Source organism: Vicugna pacos, chromosome 16 (assembly GCF_048564905.1).
Source record: "Vicugna pacos chromosome 16, VicPac4, whole genome shotgun sequence".
Lineage (NCBI taxonomy): Eukaryota > Metazoa > Chordata > Mammalia > Artiodactyla > Camelidae > Vicugna > Vicugna pacos.
In genome coordinates, this window is record NC_133002.1 from 58,587,716 (window position 1) to 58,609,003 (window position 21,288).

General features: G+C 52.0%; 1 protein-coding gene and 1 long non-coding RNA gene across 6 annotated transcripts in view; one reads left to right on the forward strand and one right to left on the reverse strand.

The window, feature by feature from the left end:
• Positions 1–749: 749 nt before the first annotated feature.
• The window catches only part of RNF157 (ring finger protein 157), a 69,703-nt gene continuing 49,164 nt past the window's right edge, over positions 750–21,288 (reverse strand). For 2 of the 5 annotated variants that reach the window (XM_072939619.1, XM_072939620.1), the window contains exons 9-20: positions 19,514–19,585; positions 18,636–18,795; positions 18,370–18,482; positions 15,474–15,712; positions 14,637–14,745; positions 12,585–12,696; positions 11,921–12,108; positions 11,588–11,653; positions 10,715–10,763; positions 8,889–8,999; positions 3,633–3,808; positions 750–3,520 (exon numbers count right to left, since the gene is read on the reverse strand). In XM_072939619.1, coding sequence (XP_072795720.1) covers positions 3,329–3,520; positions 3,633–3,808; positions 8,889–8,999; positions 10,715–10,763; positions 11,588–11,653; positions 11,921–12,108; positions 12,585–12,696; positions 14,637–14,745; positions 15,474–15,712; positions 18,370–18,482; positions 18,636–18,795; positions 19,514–19,585 — 1,587 coding nt within the window. In that variant the 3' untranslated portion in view covers positions 750–3,328. Of the gene's footprint in view, positions 3,521–3,632; positions 3,809–5,303; positions 5,346–8,888; positions 9,000–10,714; positions 10,764–11,587; positions 11,654–11,920; positions 12,109–12,584; positions 12,697–14,636; positions 14,746–15,473; positions 15,713–18,369; positions 18,483–18,635; positions 18,796–19,513; positions 19,586–21,288 lie in introns of those variants that run through there. The other 3 variants (XM_031685776.2, XM_072939621.1, XM_006199414.4) reach the window with 3 other exon arrangements.
• LOC116283717 (uncharacterized) lies at positions 11,930–21,287 on the forward strand. The gene is made up of 3 exons (XR_012059858.1): positions 11,930–12,661; positions 12,857–13,100; positions 19,350–21,287. It is a non-coding gene; the product is annotated as an uncharacterized lncRNA (long non-coding RNA).

Genomic DNA, 21,288 nt, shown 5'->3' on the forward strand with positions numbered 1-21,288 from the left:
CCGTGTGTTTGGGGTTTTCCTTTCCTCTCCTCTGGGCCGCGCGTGGCGCTTCCTCACGTTTCTGCGGCCCGTCCCTCTCTCCCGACCCTGAGTGTCGTCTGGGTGCCCGCAGGAAGATCTGACTCTCCGATGCCACCTGCCGCTCAGGTCCGCAGAAACCGCAGCACCGGTCGCAGACACCCCAAGACGGGCAGGGTAATCCAGTGTTTCCCGGTAAGCCGCTCCCTCTCCGCCCCGTCCTCAGTAAGGTTCCCGGAAGCTGACATTCCAGAGGTTTCTCCTGAAGTTCTTTCCCTCCTTTCCAGACAGCTGAGGAAGCAGAGCCGGTAGGTGAAACTCAGAAAAGCCATGGACTTGCCAAATTCTCCTCCCTGGGTCATTTGCCCCGCTAATCTCACTAACCATTAAGTGACAGGGACTAACGGTGGACGGTGGCCCTTCCTCCTCCCTGCCCCTAGCCTCCCTCCAGTCACCAGCTTTCGTGCTCTTCAATTATTGAGGAGCTGCAGTGTTGGCACTTCTCCGGTTTAAGGGCGGGGGTGGGGGTGAGGGCTCCCTATCAGGCCTTTGCCCAGGAGCTGGGCCTGCCCAGGGGCTGGTACATCAACCACCCAGAAACATCTTTCCCTTCCCCTTGCCCTCTCTCACTCTTCCACCTCCAGTTTCTCTTGAGCAAAAATATTAAAGAGTGCCAGAGAAAGTTGGACAGAAACTCACAAATAGGCCAACTGCGCAGTTAACAGCTCTCCTTCCCTTGTAAACAGTTTTATTCATTTTTAAGTATCATGCAGCAATCCGTAAATATTGCATCCTTGACGTCCCCACTGTAGTGTGCCCACGAGTGTACTCCGGGGAGCGAGGGGTCCACAGATGGCACATCAGTACACATACACTCACACACTCTAGATGTGCAGATCCTAAAGCAGAGTGAGTAACCAGCATGCCAAGATCAGGTGGACAGGATGCTGACTCTCCCCAGGTGAGATGGCTTTAAGTGTGTGTGTATCTGTGCCCAGGAGATGCCCCAGTGTGGGCATGACCTCTGGTGGGATGGAACTGGGTGGGGAAGGACAGAGGGCTCCATGTGGAGGCTGGGATCCCCACACCAGGAGAGCTCAGACCTTTGCAAGGCAGGAAGGAGCCACAGGCCTCCGATTAGTCTATGCCCTCCTGTGCGAAGTCAGGCTCCATCACATTCTCTCTGAGTCAACTGCTTACTACGTGGCTGTCTCCAGATGATGGAGGGGCAGCTGCCCTGTTCCCTGATCAGGCTGAGGACCAGCCCCTTTGGACGGGATATTTCTGCTTGTCAAAGAGCTAAATGAGAACAAAGGGGATGGGGTGGGGGAGAACGCACTGTCTGACAAAGAAGGAGTGAAGGGCCATTTCTAACCCACGTGTCTTGGTTATGGAACCAAGGCCTTGGGGAATCTCTCTGAGCCTCTTCCTGGAGAAGACACAGATCCTCCAAGGAGGGGTGAAGACAATGGCTTCCTCCTAGGGTTCCTGGCCACCATGGCTGCTGTTTTCCTGCGTCTCCATCATCTCAGGTGATACCACACTGTGACTACTACCTGCCGGGAGGGAACGGAGGTGGGTCTGTGGGCCACTACCCCAGGCTACGGGGAGCCCCCCATTCCCTAGTGCTTCTGGGGCTCAAACTTCAAGGAAATGAGGAAGTGGGGTTATTGCTCAAATCTTAAATACAGAAGGGGCTATAAGAATGTTCGGAGGAAGATAGGACATTAAGTGGGGCCTGAAACAGCAGAGTCCGCTGCAGGATTTCTGAGAGGGTGGACGTGGGAACCCGAGACAAGCTTAGATTCAGGCCTGGCTCCTGGAGGGTGGGTGAGGACAACAGGCCTCCCCAAGCAGGGCAGACAGAGGTGCAACCCCCGGGCAGCCTGAGGGCCACCACCCGCCTGGCGGTGCAAAGAAGCCACGCAGAAGGTGCAGAGGATTCCCGGGGCACCGGGCTCTCTTTGAGGCTGTGGAAACAACCCTGAAAAGCTCTTCTAGGGAAACGATTTCAAATATGAAGACATGCCGTCGTGATGGGCGCAGCCAAGGCTCTGCCGCATCCCAGCCTCACAAACGGTCAGATCCGACTTTGCTTCCCAATCTCATGCTCCATTAAACCAGCACCTCTTCCAAGAGCCAGTAGCCAGTGCATTATCAGAGGGCTACGTGGACTCCATTGATAACACCAGTGTTGAGAGAGGAGGAAGACCCAACAGCTTACAGTCTGGCCTTGCTGTTCCGGGCTGTTATTTACATGCCCGACACCGGGCTGCAGTGGCGTGGGCTGCAGCGGGCACATGATTTGAACAACAGTATCTCTAAATCTCTAATGAGACTATGGAAGGCAGTATCTCCCCCTTCCCTCATTGGGCTCAACAGATCTGGAGGGCAGGGAAGGAAATCAGGTGGGGTGGGGAGGCTCCCAGACCACCGCTGTCCCCAGCTCAGCCGTCCCCCAACTTCTGACACTGACTGAGCCGAACTGCTCCACCCTCTCTCTCAGCCAATTTCTTCAACTGTTAAGGGCGTGAAAGAAAAAAAAAAAAAGAAAGGAAAAAGAAAAGGGAGTGGAGACAGGGACAGCAGGAATCAGAATACCAACTGATGGGGCAGTAGTGATGAAATGTGATCACATACGGCAGCTCCTAACACGTGCCTGGCACATAGAGAGGGTCAAAAAGTGTTTTTGTAATGTCACCTGATCATAAATAACTCTCCGTGGGGGGATTCCCAGATTCAAGGCCTCCTTCCTAAGCAGACAGACATGAGGCACTGGCTCTGCTACCAGAAGCAAGAACTGTTTTGCCAACCAGCCCCTGTTTCTTGTCCTTGAGAAAGGGGCTCCTACTGCTTTCTGAGGGAAACTCCACTTACAGTGCAATATGGCTTTCCCTTCTCGCAGGAGTCACCTCCCAACCCCCACCACAAATTGGAGGTTTCAAATTGGCTATGATGTCCCAGAGACCAGAAAATGCCAGGTGGGTGTTTGTAATGAAGCCACCGAAACTCTGAGGCTTCTTGGTCTCCCCACCAAGGAGAAAAACAGACGCACAAGAACAACCAGTCTGTGGATCTCGGCTCCCCCTGAAGATCAAGATACAGTGAAAACGTTCCAGAGGGTCTCTGCCAAGGGTTCAGGAGCTGCAGTTCATCGAGTGGCGTTAGCCCATAAGGAGAAAGGAGGCTTCTGGTCCCTTCTGAGAGGGGAAGGATGACGGTTACAGAAGATGAGGCTGGGAGGAGGAGCATCCCGCTCTCACGTGGGTATGAAAAGTCTCCAGGTGTCTTGCTGAGGATGCCCAGGAGGTCAGCAGTGCAGCGAGGCCAGGAGGGGATTCGAGGGCAGGAGGGGAGCCCTGGACCAGGGGCTGGGGCTCTCAGACGGCCAAGGGACCCCACGTGCAGGGCCTGTTCTCGGGGTCCTCCAGGCTGCCAGATGACGAGCGCCGGCGCTGTGTGTTCCGACGACTGGCGACGTTGTCATCCACCTGCCAGGCACCTGAGGAGGGGAGAGGAGTGTCATAGGAGCTGGACCTTCAGCTCGGTCCAGGCGTGGTCCCCAGCAGGGCAGCCCGGGAGTTCGGCAGGAAAGCTGGCAGGATGCGTGCTACCTGGAACTCCCAGGGTGTGCAGCCCGGCCCTGGAGAGGGAGAATGGGGAGCAGTGGCCGCCGCTGGGCGAGGTGCAGTCACGGCTGCTGTGGTCCACTGATGGAAGGACACGCAGGATGACCCTGTTTTGTGCCCCAGGACCCACTCCGGCATCTTTATTTGGTTTCGAAGTTGGCCTACGTGTCATGGTGGACAAGGAAAAGAAGCTGGGTCTAGCTGAGATTTTTTCATGTGGGCAGGAGGAAGTAGGGGGTTGTAAGAAGAGGGTTCATGGAGGCTGTGAGTTAAGTGTTTGCTGTGGGGGTCCGAGGGAGGGGACAGGAAGTGACTGGCCGCCCAGCAGGGGACCAGGGACCGCCCAATGGCATAGGGGAAGACAGTGTGATGGCTCTTCCTCTCTTTCTACACCTAAACGGCCTGCTGAGGTTTGCTATCAGCCCCAGGAGACTTTAGCCCCACAGCTTTGGGGTCCCGCAGGTGCCGTCCACTAAATTCATCCTCCTCCCCCAAATCCTACAGCCCCTGCACCAGAAGCACTGGCTGCCCATGCTGGAAACCAGCTCTTGGTGCTTCTCCCTGCTGTGTGCTCTGCATCCGATCCATCACGACCTCCTGCTTGTTCACTTCCTCAGCATGTCTAAATCTGCAGCCAGAAAACCTGGGCACACCCCCAGTTTATTACATATTGACTGCGTGATCCTGGGCAGGTCATGGTACCTGGAGCCCTGGTTTTACTGTCCATCCAATGGGAGAGGAGTACTTACCCCACAGGGTGCCTGACTCATAGAACGTGCTCTACAACCAGCCACACACTCCCCATCCCTGTCTTTGTTCAGGCCACCCTCATCCCCGCTGCCGTTGTCCTCCCAGCCCGCAGACTGGCTCCATCCAACTCATCCCCTCCTGTGCAGCAAGAAGCTCCTGAGTTGAAGAGCAGGGTCATGGCTGCCCACATGCTCAGCATGAAGCCCTAACTCCCTGGGGTTGAGAAAAGCCTCCCATCCTCTGGCCGGACAACCTCTGAGCCGCATCTCCCAGCACCTGACCTCACAAGGCCCCCTCAGCCGGATGGGGTCCAGCGTGCTCCAGAATGCTCCCCTGCAGCCTGTGCTGCCACCCTGCTTCTCACACTGCATGGAAACTGCTGAATTCTCGACCTCCTCCTGGGCAGGGCCCAGAGCAGCACCTGGCCCATCAGAGGACTTGCTCCATGCACCGAGCTGACAACCTGGAGGGCGGGCCTGGGGCTCCCTGTGTTCATGTGTGAGGAGGGCCGCTCACGAATGTCTGGGGTCAGTCTCAGGTAGACCAGCCCAAGACATGAAACCCTTTAATGGCAGAAACACTGGGATTAAATGGGTATAAACTGCTTATTTCCCGTAAATGTCCTGGTGGGATAATCCATCCTAGGGCTCTGTGGAGGTGGACCCCGGGGGAAGAGGAGTGAGTGGAACAGGAAATTCGTAGGCATCTCTCCCAGCCAGATGGAATGTGGGGACCTCTGTACCCCTGGGGGTACCAGTCGGGGACAGGTCAACAGTGCTTTTCCCCTTGAAGGGTGGCACTGTGAAGCAGGATGAGAGAAGAGAAGGCAAGGCTGCCCTTCAAGTTAGGAACCCCCCACATAAAATGAGCTGTTTGTTCATTTACATAATTTGGTAGATCTCATACCTATTCCTCAATGTTTATGGGGCAGGACTCCGGGAACTGCGGCTGTTCGGTAGGAAAGACCAAAAGCAAATGGTAAACGAGAGAGAAGACACACATGCATGCACAAAGTTAACACGCCTCTGCCACCACCGCGCCACTGCAGGCACCCTGCCGCGACACACGACCGTTGGGCTGCCTGGCCCTGAATTCTCACGAGTCTTTGCTACAAATGCCACCATCCCAGACCCTGAGCCAGGGCCCAAACTGGCTCCTTCTGAAACAGCCTCAAGACCCAGATCTGAGGTCTCTATCCTCCCCTGGCTTCCTGATACACTCAGTGGCACCCTTTCCTTCAGAAAGTCCCCCGACGGGCCTGGGCAGAACCTCGCTGCTCAGCTCCCCTGTCCAGAGGAGGGAGGGCCAGCGGGGTGCGCAGGAGGACTTCCTGAGTGCGTGCTCCGGTTCTGTCCTGCCCTCGGCCGGGAAACCAGAAAACAGCCTGGAGATGCAAAATCCTCCTCGGGAGATAAATAAAGGTGCCTCCCACTCAGTTCCATTTTGGGGACTCCAAAGTCGGAGAGTGAAGAGACCTCTAGAGGTAGATTTGAGGAACACGTTTAGGGAGATTTCGCACACCCCCTTCCTGACTCTACCCAGCCACTAATTAAAGGGCTGTAACGGTTCCAGTGTCTTGTAGTTTCTCTCCAGGGGAAAGAGAAAGTTAATTCAGATTTTTCCTTATTGTCTGCAAAGTGTAACCCTTCCTAGTAGCGTTTCAGTCTTGGGTTATTTCACGTCTCTGTGGGTATTTTTAGATTTCATTGCCTATGCCCACTCCTGCACAATGCAGTCATTTAAAAATACACTTGTATTTCCACTAATGAACTCATATTAGCTTTTCTTTTTCCCGTCACATTCCCCAGAGCCTTTTCACAGAATTATCACTGGCCCCCTGACCACCATCCTGCCACCTGTGTGATACCTCATCAGATTCCCTGGAACCACATCAACTTAGCACAGCCTCACAGTTCTAATCTCACCACCTGTACCTGTCAGCTCCGATTTCTCCCCTTCGAGAACCTTTCAGAACAATCCAGAACATAATACCACCCCCGCCTTGGTCTTGGGGCCCAAGAAGACCCAGAAGCTTCTTAGGGGAAGAGGGGCTGGAATGACAGAGGGGGTCGCCCAGCATCACTCCCACAAGGGTGACGAGAGTGGTGGGGGTGGGGACCTGAGTGTCCTCGCCACCAGCTGCGGCTCCCGGCAGAGCACGCGTGGGCGTGGGGAGGGTGGGCCACGGGATGCCCCTCGGGTCTGTTTCTCATGGGCCCCCTACGAGGGGATCAGCATCCACGTGGATAGGGAGACAGACTCAAACAGAGGCCAAGTGCCTGGGAAGCTGTCCTGATGACCGCAGGACGGCCAAGCCAGCCTGCAACATCTCATTTGGGGGATGGAGCTCTGAACTTACAGCAGAGCATGATGAGGCCTATTTATTCCACGGGTCCTACCTAAGTGCACACTCCTGTCATTAACCCGACAGATGCTTCCAGAGAGTTCCCCAGCATCTTGCTGCCAGTGTGATGCTAACAGCAAAACTCGGGAAACATTTTACTGGGAGAGATGCACCTTCCCTCTCCCACAAGAGCCCTGGAGACCTCTGGGTGAGGCTACAGTGGGACACCTCCAGCACCGACGCCCGAGCCCCTCTCCTGGCAGCTGCCACCATCACGGGTATCACATCTGGCCTGAACGGTGAACCCAGTTTAAGCTCAGAATGGCTGGCTCCTGAGATCACCATAAGGAACCCCAGGGGTTCTATCTTCCTTCCAGGTATTGCTCCCCTCCCGTAATCCCAGAGTGGAATAAATATCAGCAAGCAGGTTGGCCGGAAGGAGTTGGGAACAGGAAGAAGCAGAAGGAATCAGGTCAAGTTCCACTAGCACAGTTGGCTTAGACAATTCCCAGCAGCTCCCTCTGCCAAAAACCAGGGCTGTGCAGGGGAGCCCCCTGGGGGAGCCAGGAGCCTAGATTTCTCTCTAGAAGCCCAGCGAGATGGCCGGTACAGCTGCCACAGACACAGGGCAGAGTGAGGGCAGAGATGTCACCTTCCCCGACTAGTGACCAAGGACGCCAATTCAAGGCAAATCCTTCCCGTAACCTTTGCCACAGAAGCATCCCTATCTGCATGGTGCGGGGATTAATGTATCTCCCAGGTGTTCCTCCTCGGGAACTCTCAGCCTGCTGATTCAGGCTCTTGCCAGCTAGGAATGGAAACGTCAGCAAGAGCCCCTCGGACGTGCGCAGGCCCAGCCAGCTCGGCACAGCACAGCTGGGGGGGACAGTGTTGGCACAGAGTGAACATGAACTTTCACATGGAGTCTGGGTGACACAAATGAGTTTCAGAATAAAGAAACCAGATGGACAGATTTACATTTGGCAAAAAGACATGAGGAACACACGGACAGACAGAGCAAGGTAAGGAGTGGGAAGGCGGGGAGGGAAGAGTGCCCTGGACCCCAGCCGCTCCAGCCCAGACGGGACGTGTCAGCGCTAAGGAGGCAAGGGGGAGGCTTGGGGGAAGCAGCCCTGGGAAGCCCAGCTTCCCCGCCACAAGCCTGCGTGTGGGGCCAGAGGGGTGAGGACCTTAGCCTCTCACGGGCCGACGGAGAGTGGCAACCACAGGAGGCTGTGTCCCTCCAGTGCCTGCAGCCATGTCGCCGAGCGAGTAGAGCACTGGACCCCGGACAGGACGTGGCTGTTCTGAAGCTGAAAGGAGTCTTCACTGCGGGGCCCGTTTAAGAGGTTACTAATGCAACTTGAAGGTAAGCTCTGCCGTGAACCCAGGAGGGGCAATTTCGACCTAGTCCACCGGGCAAGGCATGGCTGGCGGAGCCCTTGGTGAGCACGGAGTGGAAGGACGTCAGTGCTCAGACTGTGACTGACAGGGCTCCCGGGGTCAGTTTAGGGTCGAGAGAAGGACTAAGGGCACTACGATGGCCCTGATCAAATGTAAAGTCAGGGCTCCAGCTGGGAGAGTCACCCTCGACCCCTGATCTCTCCTTTGGGATCCAAATCTAGCCAGTACACAGTGCAGCTGGTGTAACCCGAAGCTCACTGGGTCATAGAGCCATTCGCTAGTCTGCAAGACGCTGGCTTTCAGATTCCTCTCTGAGCCTAACTCAACACGTCCCTCTGAGGAGCTATAGGTTCTCCTTTCAAGGGCTCAGGCTCCCTTTCCAAGACCTTCTCAGAGAGGCGGCATCTGCCTCAAACTCCCTGGAAACGAGACCAGGCCACGCCTACCACGGAATCTGCAAGACGGCGATGCAGGCCGCACGGTCAGGCCAAATCCAAAGGATTTGGAAGGAGGTCTGCTCTTCTCTTCCTGTCCTAATGGTCTCAGAGCAGGGGTGGCTCTTTGCTCAGGGACTCTCCCGAGGCTGCCTCAGTTCCTTTCAGCAACGGGTTTCCAGCATCTTAGCACAGCCCATGCCTTCCTGCAGGAACTGCAGGGCAAGAGATGGGTGTCCAGGGTGAGAGCAGGGGTGCGAGCAGGGGAGCGTCTCCCACCAAGTTCATGTTCAGCAGACTGCCACTCACCGGGTAAGCAGGCCTCAGAGCACAGCTTATTGTCCAGTGCTTTCACGCTTGCGATGTCAAAGTCATTGTTATTGTCATACTCCATACCTAGAAATGCGCATGTCCTCTGGCCTGAAACGGAGTTATTAACGCAGTTAGAGGGGGGTTGGCTGTCTTTTCCTCTGCTTTGCTGTCCTTAAAATAAAAATCTCAAGGATGGAGACAAAAAAAATCAAACCATGTGTTAAAAAAAAAGACAATAGTAAGTGGGTAAAGAGCGGATAGTAAAGGAATCAAATTGTGTGGGGATGCTGGTGCTCTCGCCCTGCCCAGCTCTGTTCCCTGAATGGGCCCCTTTCCAGCCACTGTTCCTGGGAAGCCAGAGCCTGGGGGAGGGCTGCGGGATGTGGCCACAGGGACCCGGACCAGAGCAGAGCTCTGCCAGGCTGGGAAATGCTAGGCGAGCCTTGGGGGAAGTGACCCCCTGCTCTGGCCTGTCTCTGTCGGTGTGTGTGGGGTGTGATTATGACCACGAGGCTCTGCAAAATTTTATTTATAAGTAAAACGGCAATTATAGGTCTTTGGTGCCATAATTTTGCACATCAAAGACTTAATTTGTTATTCTAGTATGTTTTAAGGGACTGACCAGAAACCTACAGTCATGTAAGAGGGGGAGGGGAAAGTCTTAGACGTCGTTTTTTCAGAGCCCCTCCACCCTCCGGCCTTTTCTCTTGGTGAAGGGGAGAGCAGGAAATATACATCTACCATGTGGGCTATGGAATGACAGGTGGAAACCACTTGCTGCCCAGCACTTTCCAGAAGCAAATATTCTATGGGGGCAACTGTCACAAAGGGGAACTCTGGAGCCCTGAGCGCTGAAGGCATGACTCAGGGCCCGGGGGCCAAGGCGCCCATCCCCACCTCAGGCTGGCGCGTGAGTGGGGTGCAGGCCCAGCCTTGGTGGCCGCCCCTCCTCTAGGGCTGCTCGTCCAGGCGAGAGTGGTCAGGTGTGCATGCATGCCCCCCTGAACTCCCCCAAGCAATGGCCAGCGCTAAAGCAGAAGCGACCAGGATGACATCTGTGTCTGAGTAGGATCTAGGTCTGCTTTGGAGGCTGCCCTTCTGTGCAGGTACCTCAGAGCAGCCAGGGAGGACAGCCCGGTCCTGGGATGTCTGACTTTCCATCCCCAGGGGGGGTTTCCAGTCCCCCTCCTCCTACTTCCTCACTCTGTTGGTCATTCCTTCTCTTCTAGGCTTACTAGAAATAAAATTCTTCCGACTGAAAGTAGAATTGAGGCCTGAAAGATGGTTAAAGAGGAAAAAACCCCAATAGCCTGTAAAACACTTGTTTACACTGAGCTGCCGAGGTCTCTGGACCACACCACTGTGCCGCTGGCTGCTAAGATGCCCGTTACCATAACATCAGCCGTTTTCCTCACTAAAGCAAGCCCGAACCTACTGCCTTTCTCCCAGGTGGCGGAAACTGCTCTGCTGCTGAACCCCGGGGCTGCTCCAGCCGCTACATGAGACTCAGCTGAGAAGCTGAAGCAGGAGGGAGGGTGATGGGAGTTGCCCAGGAAGCTTCAGAATCTCCTGACTGTAGATGGGGAACTATGTGTATTTTCTGCAGCGTCCTCCTGACGTCCTTGGCTCTGAGGCCCAGGAAGAGCTGGGGAGGCCACCGAGGTCCTTAGATACCCTGTTTGTACATCAAGAAGACAACCTCTCCCCAACAGCCACACAGCTGAGCAGGGCCACCAAATCACATCAGTGCCTCCTTCTGCACCCTCTGGAGAATGCCCAGGGAAGATATGTAGTAAGAGGGAGCAGATGACCAGGTCTTGTACCATCTTCGTGTGTGGGTGAGCCATCCTCTTCCTCTAGGACGTCATTTCCCTAGGACAGAAGGAAGGCACTGTGAACAAGTACATTGGTTGGCTGGAGACAGAACTAATCACCTTCCTGGCATCTATGCATCTCCCGTCCATGTCCGAGATGACTAGCAGGCCGCCGAGGCAGACTTTGCTCGGTGAGGCAGGACCGGCCCGAAGGGACCAGGTCTGAGGCATGTTACAGCTGGACCCCAGGACTGTCAGGAGTAACCCTGGTCATAGTTTAGCTTACATTGTTTCTCTAAGGGGGAAATTGCCTAGTGAAAAAGCAAACAGTGAACTCATAAAGCTTTCAAAAATCCCTTAGGATCCCACGCCCTATCCAGATACTTCTTTGAGAACATCTGGCTCAAGAAAAAGTTCCAGAGGCCCTGCTGTGAGCTGGGCGCCCCCCCAGGCTCTGCCACAGCATGCGTCACGCCAAGTTGTGATCGCGTCTCCCCCACCCGGCGGAGCTCCTGGATGGGTGGAGAGGGTGGGGGGCAGGCAGAAACCATGTCCCTCAGTTTTTATGTCCCCAGTGCCAGGAAGCACCTGTGAGACAGCTGTCCTGGGTAAATGCTCACCAAGTGAATGAGGACAAACGCTCTCTCAAGGGGTCTGGCCCAGAAGACTTCCCTCTAGAACTCACTCCACGCCTACTACACTGAGACCAGCGCCCTCTGCTAATCCGACAGTCCCTCTTCTCCGCACCCCACTGTTCGCTCATCCAAGTGCACCGCTTTGGAAGGCTTCTTCCCAAACAGCCCCCATCCTATTTGTGTTCCCTGCCAGCACCGACAGTCCCTGCGACTGGGGAGGGAGCTCCACTGTCCGCCTTAGGGTTACCTCTGCATCCTGCTCTTCGGTGGCGAGGCCGACAAAGTTGCAGTCCGGAGACACGGCTGGCGTCACCTGCAAAAGAGCAACAGAAATCAAGGCTCAGATGCGACTGGCTCTCCTCCCCAGCTTGCCTGGCAGCAAACCAAGTTCTCAGGAAAGAAATGGTGCCAAACAGACGATCAGATCTGACGGGGTCTCTGATCCTGCTATGTGGTACCCTGCTTTCCGGGCCACCCCTCCTGAGCACTGGAGGGCTTTGCACATTTCCCGGGCAGACCTCGGGTTGAGCTAGTTGGGATGTGCGTGTGAACATAGAGATCCCAAGTGCTCCTCCCTTACCTCGCCTGCTTCTGAGGGGGCCCTGCTGGCGGCCCGTGGAGAGGGGAGCGCCTCCCCCTCCTCTTCAGTGCCAGGGGCGATGTAGGAGCCAGACATGGAGGAGACGGTGTCGGTGCTGATCTGGGAGTGCTGGCTCTGGGAGGACACCATGGACATGACCGACTGGGCCAGACTGCTGCTGGCTGGGTCTTTGGAGACAGGGGTCGAAGGAAGGAGAGGGGAGGTCAGGCCCGGCTGTGGGGAGCTGAATGCGGTGCAGGGCTGTCTCCCCGCACCCGGGCAGTGAGGGCGCAGTGGCCTGACCTTGCCCCCAGCAGAAAGGGTTTAGATTGACCGTTTTCCAGGGTTTTGCTCGTTTACATTTTCAAGCGCAGACTCAACCTCAGGGATGAGGGATGCTTGTCCCTGTCATGATGTTAAAGGAAAACCTTTCGACAGCAGGACTGGGAGCAAGATCACCGCTTCTCTCCTAGCTCAGCGGCAAGACCACCCTCTCACTGCAAGACAGCGATGCCCCCTTCTCTCTCAAGACGGGGCCTATGTTGTGATGCCCGTTAGGTATTAATTTGCTGCTCCCCAGTCCCTCCTGTAGGAAGTAAGAGAAACGCTATGGACTTGGCTGATGGGGGAAGAGCATGCAGTCGCTCCCTGCCCCCGCGTGTACCTTCTGGGGAGGAAAGTGTGGAAGAGAGAGGTGTCCCTGTGCAAGATGACTGGTCGATGGCTCCCGACGACGACAAGGTAAGATTCTCACTATCTGGAGTGACACCACATTCCTGGGGGGGAAGCGGAGTAAGGGCCCATCAGACGCAGTGGAGGGGGAGGGTGTGAGGGCAGGGAGCCTGGGCGAGGAGGAGGAAAGGGGATTCTGGGAGGGACGGCAGGAGGGAACACACAGGGGCAGGGCTGGTTTCTCCTCTGTCATCCCTTCTGCAGCCCTGACCCGAGTGGCTGTCTCCCAGGGGAGGCACAGACTTCAGTCAGCACATCCTGCCCGAGGCCGAGCATCTGCTGGAGCTGCACAAAGACCGCAGCTCAGGTGACACAGGTCACCCAGCAGCTGTGACACGGGGATACCCCAGGTTTCCCCAGGATTACAAACAGCTTTCCTTCTGAAGGAAAAGAACACAAAACCAGCAGAGGCCCCGCTGCCGGCTGGGCTTCTCCACCTGGATGGCAGGTTAGTTCCAGCTGGATGGAGGGAACACAGACACACCTTCCCCGCCACCACCTGCTCCTGGACCCTCCCCCCCCCCCCCCGGCTCACAACCTCGCCCCCCCCACCAGCCGCGGCAAAGTCCTATTATTCTCTCTGCAGCCCCATTCTCTCTCCCCCAGGCAGTCTTCTTAAAATCTTAGTTCAGGCATCCCCCCTGCCTGGACTACTGGGGTCAGGGTCATTCCTGGTTCCATCTGTCTCCCCACTAATCCAGTCTGCACACCCCCGTCAGGTGGGCCCTCGGGAAGCAAGGTGCCCACTGTGGCACCAGCCGGCTCAGAGCCCTCAATTCTGCTCTGTGTTCTACGTTACTGTCCCGCCACCTGGAATGTCTCTCTTGCCTTTCTCTTCACGTCTAAGAAATTTGGATACTCAGCTCAAAGGTGGCTCCTCCATCACACCTTTTCTGGTTCTCTCCACTTAACATAATCCTCCGTGTCTCTGCCACAGCACTGTAGGGTCTGTTTTGGGAGCACTTACTTTCTCTAGTTAAAATTCACTCATTCATTCAACAAACACTGAGCAACACTTATGTGCCAGATATGGTGGTCGTATTTGTGTACATGTCCTGCCTCCAACTGGACCATGAGCTCCTAAGGACAGGAACCACTGTTCCTCTTCCCATGCCCCACTGCACCTGGCCTGAAGCCTCACTGGGAGTGGGCATCACAGACCTCTGCCTTCTGTTAAACACAGCCTGTGATGGCACACAGGGTAGAGAACCCTGCCTGACCTCTTGCCCATCCCCCCCTACCCCAGGGGGGTTTCCTACCTGCTGTGCCTGCGCCCAGAACCCTCTCTCCTCAGTCATCTGCACAATTTCCCCTTTCACCTCCTCTGTCCATGGACCACTTTTTTTTTAAATGGAGGTACTGGGGATTGAACCCTGGACCTCGTGCATGCTAAGCATGTGCTCTACCACTGAGCTGTACACCCTACCCTCCATGGATCACATTTTAAAGCTAGCATCCCCACCTCTGGCTGTGAGGCTCCCTGACTTGACGTACTGAGCCATGGCAGCATCTGACACACACTTTGTACTTATACTATCTTTTGTATCCACCCCCCCCGCCATCATGCATATAATAAGTGCCACGCGGCGGGGGACTTCTGTGGTGTCCTCACTACAGCCATTCTCCATATAGAGGATAGTGCCTGGTCAATGACACAGGCTCCATACATTCTTTTTTTAATTTAAAAAAAATTTTTGTCTTTTTGTGGGGGAGGTAATTAGGCTTATTGTTTGTTTATATATGGCAGTACTGGGGACTGAACCCAGGACCTTATGCATACTAAGCACGCACTCTGCCACTGAGCTATACCCCCCACCCCATACACTGTTGAGAGAATGAGTCTGCTGAGGCCTTCACTGCTGTCTCAGAGTGTTCGCTCAGGAGGTGTTTGATGAAGGAATGAGAGCAGGTGGACTGGAAGAGGCTAACAGGAAGAAAAGTGCCTGGAGCCCAAAACCAAGAAAGAAAGGCCAATGCTCATCACCTCGCCCAGATGCTGGGCTGACGGCCCCTGAGACAGATGCGTCTCGGATTCACTGCAGGAACGCTCATCGTCCTCTTCGGGCAACACAGAAGAATTCTGGGAGGTGGACCTATAAAAGCCCCAAGGGAAAAGAAGCTGTAGCCAACGTTCACTTACAGGACAGGACTTGCCTGCGCTCTCGTTAGCCAGATGTCACCGGGAGAGCAGGACCGTGACGGGAACTGAAGGGAACCCAAAGCTTAGGAAGGAGCAGGGACGTGGGAAAGGGCACCAGAGGGTCTGAGACCTCTTCCGGGTGTTGGAAAATCTCAGTTTTGACCTTAAGCACCTTCAGAACCTTGTGCCTGAACTTGGGAAAAACCACTGACATTTTTAGGGTTTCAATATTTTCATCTATAAAATAGCCCCCTTTCCTCTGCAGCAGAAGCTTATTGTGACTTGGAGCCTAGTTGGATTTATATGCTTAAGAAATACAGATCACAAGGTTCCTTCAGTTCTCAAATTAAGCAATGCTCCCCAGGGGCCTGAATGGCCCTAACGATGTCATCTTCCCTGTGCCCCACGCCCTTCCCCCGAAACAGAACGCATAAGGTTTGACCGTCTGGATCCGTCTACGTACCCATATGCCATCTTATTTTCCTTTCCTAAGGGGTGGGATAACTTCCCCTCAAGTGTTCGCCCAGGTCTTGAGTGAAGTGAGCAGCTCTGGGAACAGCCCAGAGGGTCTACACTGCCCTGGGACCTGGGACGGGAGTCAGCACTGAAGAGGTGAAAGATGGATTGACAGCATCTCATCAAGGACCCCAGGGCCAACACTGTCGCACACCAGCTACTCACTGGGAGAGACTCTTTTTCAGCTTGAGTCCTTGGCTTCCGCAGTCGGACAGGCGGTCGAGGGGCGAGAGCGTCCGGACAGGAGGCAGGTGGCCATCGCTGCCGTAGGAAGGCAGCATTCCTGAGAGGTGTCCGTCCCCAAGCACGTGGAGTGGGGGGACTGCTGGGGACGGGGTGAGGGGCCCATTGAGGGCCTCCAGAAGAGACACCACTTCATAACCGGGTGGAATGTTCTCTGAGGACTAGGGGAATCAGAGACAGGTTGAAAAATGAACTAAATACTCTTCGTTTTATGGTTTGAGTATGTTTCTTCCTCTACACTGGAAGAATGCTTTCTCTTACATCTGGTCTGGGGGCTCTGCCAAGAAAAGCTCTGTCTTAAGAGGCATATGAGAACCACACATTCCTAGACTCTGCTTACAGATGAACTTCTTCTTAATAATGTTGATTTTTCTGACTATAATAGAAATATATGCTCATTACAGGAAACTTGGAAAATACAAAGAAGTGGAAAGAAGGAAAAAAAATCATCAACAATCAAACCACCCCAAGTGATAACTTCTGTTAACATTCTCATGTATTTCTTCCGTTTTTCCCTCAGTACTGTTTACGCAGTTATGATCAGTCTGTAAATAACAATTTTATACCCAGCTTATTTTACAGAACATAAATATTTTCCTTCGCATGCGTCCCTTTCCATAGATACCATACATTTCCTAACTCTTCTACTGGTTCTGGCTATTTATTTGGATCCATTTTGTACTGTAAACAACACTTTGATGAACATCTTTGTGTATAAATCTCTTTTTTTTTCCAGATCATTTTCTTGGTATTAAATTCTAAGACCTTAGATTACCAGGTCCGAATGTTTTTAAGGCTCTTGATACATACAGCTGTTTTGTTTTGTTTTGTTTTTTTCAGTGATCTTGCCCTCTCACAAGCAGTGCAGAATACCTATTTTAATTGTTTCTTGGCCAGCATGGGTTTTTTTTTCCCCCATTTTTTGTTTATTAAAAATTCTTTAAAATTTTGAATCACTATGTTGTTGAAACTAATATCGTAAATCAACTATACCTCAACATAAATAAATAAAAATAAAAAATCAAATACACTTTTTTTAACCTGGGAAAGATGTTCACAATATATTGTTGAGTGAAAAAAGCACAATACAAAACAGAATGCAAGTATGAGCCCAGTTTTATAAAAATATACATTTTTAGCAAAGTAAAAGGACAAATGATGTTTACCAAAATATTAACATTGCTTGTCTTAACATAATAGGATGACGGTTGATTCTGCTTAACCAACCTTTTCTGCCTATTTGAATTTTCTGTAATGAAGATTATTTTTTTTAATGGGAAGGTAGTGAAGGACTTATTAACTTCAGATTATCCCAGTTGTGTCCCCAAAAGCTCCTCTAGTAAAGTAAATGTTTCTGTTTAGTCTATATATGGGGAAATACTTCTCCCTCATAGATTTGAACGTTCTTCCAAGATGACATTCACTCAAATTGCCTTTTAGGTAAAATATAGAAGAGCAATTGTTGATTAAAAAAAAAAAGAAAGAAAAGAAAAAACACTCAATTATCACCAAAAAGAATATGTGAGAAAATACAAAGCCTCACTTTAAAAAAGGAACAAGCCAAATACATACTACTAAATTATACAGTTACATCATCTAAGTTTAGTTTACTGCAAAGATCAAGACAGCACACTAGAAGTTGGCAGCTTCTTTTCCACACCATTCATAGCACTCACGCTGTCAAACATACACTTTTTAAATGTTTTATCTTTTGACAGATCACAGCTTGGGGTATTTTTTAAAAAGAAAGTTTTTACATTTGAAAGGTGAAAAATGTTATCTCATTTTAATTTGCATGTTGTTGATTTTTAACGTGCTTGACTTTTTAAAAAAGGATGTCAAAGAGCTGTGTTTCTTCTTCGGAGGATTTTAAAAATAGATCCTTTGCCATTTATCCACTATTTCATTCATGTCATTTATGGTAAAGATACTAGCCTTTCCTCTGATACAAATGCTGAGAGTATATATTTTTTTTCTTTAAATGTTTTGTTGTTTGCCTTTTAATTTTGGTCATCTTTTACACATACAAACTTTAAAAATGTTTATGTGGTAAAATCGACATGTTCCCTTTTTGTAGTGTTCCGTTGTTTTTTAGATCAGAGAGCCCTCTCCCATCCACAGGCATCTAAAGAATCATCCATAATTTACTCTAGGTTTTCAAAGTTTCGTTTGCTTCATTTTTTGCATAGTTAACTAGTTACTCTATCTGGAATTTGTTATCTGGTAAGGAGTGCAGTGCTAAACTAATAGGATTTTTCTTCCCTAAATCACGACCTAATCATCCCAATACCATTTACTGAGTAATTAATAATTAATCTCCTCCACTGGCGTGTTAACTTAAAGACAAGACCTGTGAGTCTGTAACTACAAAGCCTGGAGACTTTCCTCTAACTGTCACTGACACCATGAGACCGAGGTGACCTATTTCATCGACTCAGCTCCCAGTCCCTGAAGCCACGAAATGGGATAAAGGAAAACAGTTACCTTCTTCCAGGATTCAGATAAAGACAGTAAATTGTATCCAAATCCAAAACAATCATCCTCTTGTTTCTGCCTGGGGGAGTTCCAGAGCTGGATCTCCCCGCAGAATGAACCTGAACGTGGACCGCTCTAGGAGCGGTAAAAATTAACCGGATGCAGAGTTCCCAAGGCGGAAAAGGAGGTTTTAATGACCAGCACCCAGTCTTCCGCAGTACTGTTGGTTGGGTTTAACACAAGACCTCAGCCAGCTTATGAAATACTTCAGTGTGCCAAGGTGTAAATTACTTGCTGCAAAGTCACATAAAGAAGGACAAAAGGTGAAAACAGCCCAACTTACTGAATGCTCTTCTGAGTCTGATGTCTGGGATGAGATGATGGGGTTGAAGCTGCTTGGGGACAAGGGGCCCAGTTTTTTCCGCATGGCTCGGATCTGAAGCAGTGCCCGGAAAGCTGTGAAGAATCAAAAAGGCCATCAGGACATCATGATACAGCGGTCAGGATGAACAAGAGCCCACACAGAGCCACGATCCCTCCTCCCCGAGTTCCTCCCTGGGGGGCCCAGCAGGGCCTGCCAGCCACTCGCCCTGTGGGTCTGGGGCTTACGCAGTCGGCAGATGGGGCAGTTGTTGGCCTGGTAGCGCAGGGTGTCCGCACAGGTGTTGCACAGGCAGAGGTGGCGGCAGGGCAGAATCAGGGTGTCCCGCACGTCTGAGAGACACACCACACACTCAGCACTGTTATCGCTCACTTCATCCTCAGCCACCTGGCCGGAGACAGAAATTCAACCAGTGACACAGAGATGCTCACGTCCCCCTCTTTCTTTCTTTAAAAAAATTTTAAAAGCTTTTGTGTGTGTGTGTGTGGGGGGGTAACTAGGTTTATTTATTTATTTGTTTATTTGTTTGTTTATTTATTCATTTAGTTTTTGATGGAGGCACTGGGAATTGAATCCAGGACCTTGTGCATGCCAAGCACGCTCTGAGCTATACCCTCCCCGCCACGTCCCACACTCTGTATAAGGCGGCTTGCCTGCAGAGCTGAGATAAGCAATTGGAACAAAACCATACATTTACACTAAACTTGATGGTTTCCCAAGTGCATTCACACACTTAGTCTCACTTCATCTGGCAACTGTTTGTCTCTAGCTCATCCTCTGAGGCTCAGAGTTGGTCCTCTCTGACAGTCTGAGCTGAAGAGGCCCAGGAGGCCACACAGGCAAGGGGGAGGGCAGTGAACTGAGGGACCAGGGAACTGAGAGAGCAGAGCCAGCTCCCCAGGAGAACTGATCCAAACCGGCCTATTTTTTCATTTCCACAGTGACATAGGTACAATCATCTGAAATGAAGAACAAGAAAATACCCTGCTAGTACCCAACTGATGCCCGAGTTTGGCCTGGTGAATCCCTAGCTCCCGGCTGTCTCAGAGACGCTCCCCCTCCGCCTCCTGGGAAGAGCACCTTCAGAACTGCGGACGGAACTTGCCTTAGACTCTTGCGTGTTGTATTTGTTTTCGATTCCATAGATCTCCTGAAGGAGGTAGCTCACCCCATCCACCTGAAGAGCAAATGGAACAGTTCAAGGGCAGGTGGACTCTGCTGAGAGGTAGGAATGGGAACTCGCCCCTGCCCCAACTGCCTCTGGTAACAAGGACCACTGACGCACCATGACGAACGTCATAGGCTTAGACAAGCAAAGGATGCTTTGATTCGCTTCTGTTTTCTCTTTGGGAGGGGAAAGAAAGTCAAATGTCTAATTCGCCCACCACTATACCCAACGGGGAATAACACTCATACTGCAGTTCACCATGACGGACGGTTAAGAAAGGCAGAGACCAGGAAAAGGATGGAAGGGTGTGCATCCAAACAGAAGCATCAGCTATGTGATAAACGCTGAGTGTAGATGTTATGAAATGAAGGAAAGGAAATGGGAAAGGAAGAAAGAGAAGAAATGAGCAAGAAAAAGAGGGGAAAGGGAACATGCAGAAGCAAGGAGAGAGAGTAAGACCTTCAAAGAGGGCCTCCTCCCATTGTGCCCCCTCCCACACCACCTCTGATTTGCTGCAAAATTACCCTGATTGGTCCTGCTTCTTAAAATTCCAATTCAACGCCCAGTTCCTCTCCCACCAGCTGGGGCCACGTCAGTGCCAAAGCTGGCCCTTCCCTTGTTTCTTGATGTGAACCCGCCCCTCTCCCCTGCCTCACCTCCGACCCAGGGAAACCCTCCCCTAAGACCCAGCCTGTCACTGATTTCACAGCCCACACTCCAGTTTGACACAGTCTGTTGCTAATGCCAGTCTAGCAACAGGAAAAGAGATCAACCACTTCCTTTGAGCTACCCTAGCCTTTCCATCCTCCAGGCATCCTCCCCAAGGGGCAACTCACTGAGGCCTGGCCTTTCCAGGCAGTGCCCTGGCTGGGCTCAGGATCTGTTTTCTCCTCTGCCTCTCTTCAAACTTGCTTTAACATAGTGACTAGATTGAAAAGGACATTATCAACAAATTTATACTAAAGTATTATTGACTACCTTTGACCCTGTTAACGGTGGAGAGCACTTAATACCCCAAAGAATGAACAATTCAGAATTTCAGATATCTGTCACCCATCTGCAGAAGAGACCTTTCTTTGTATCTCAACCAAGGACTACCCTCCCCACCACCCAACTCTCCCTCTGTGTGATGACCCACCCTCCCTTGGCAATGCCACTGCCACCACTGTCCCCTCCTCAGCCTCCATGACTCCCTCCTACCTCTGCAAGAGTGGAAGGAAAGTGCTGGCACACAGTGGTGCTTCGGGTTTCCAGCAGACCTATGCATAACTTACCCCTCATTCTGGAAGGGGGCAGATGGCCAGCGAACTTCAAATTTGAGGAAAGGAATGTTGGGATAAATTAAGCCAAGGGCTCTAATTGGCCCTGAATTGGACCCCGATACTTAATTCTTTAGCTGGAAATGTTTCTCACCCTGGCATTTTAAATAAAGAGAGTTGTCCCTTAACCTAATGTCAGGAGACAAATCCTGTCCTTTCCTTTTCTTAAGTCCTTTGCTCAGACAATGACAGCCTCACCACCAATTCCGGAACAATAAAGACACCAAAAATCAGCACTCCTTTCAGGCCCACCCAAGTAGTTTCTGACACAGAAAAGCATTCCCTTTTTTGTTATTCTTCTTTGATTAAATAAAAAAAAGGATGGGGGTGGTAGGAGGTAACAGAGGAGTGAAAGAGCCAGCTTGGGGGGCTCCATCGGTCCCTGGCCCTCAA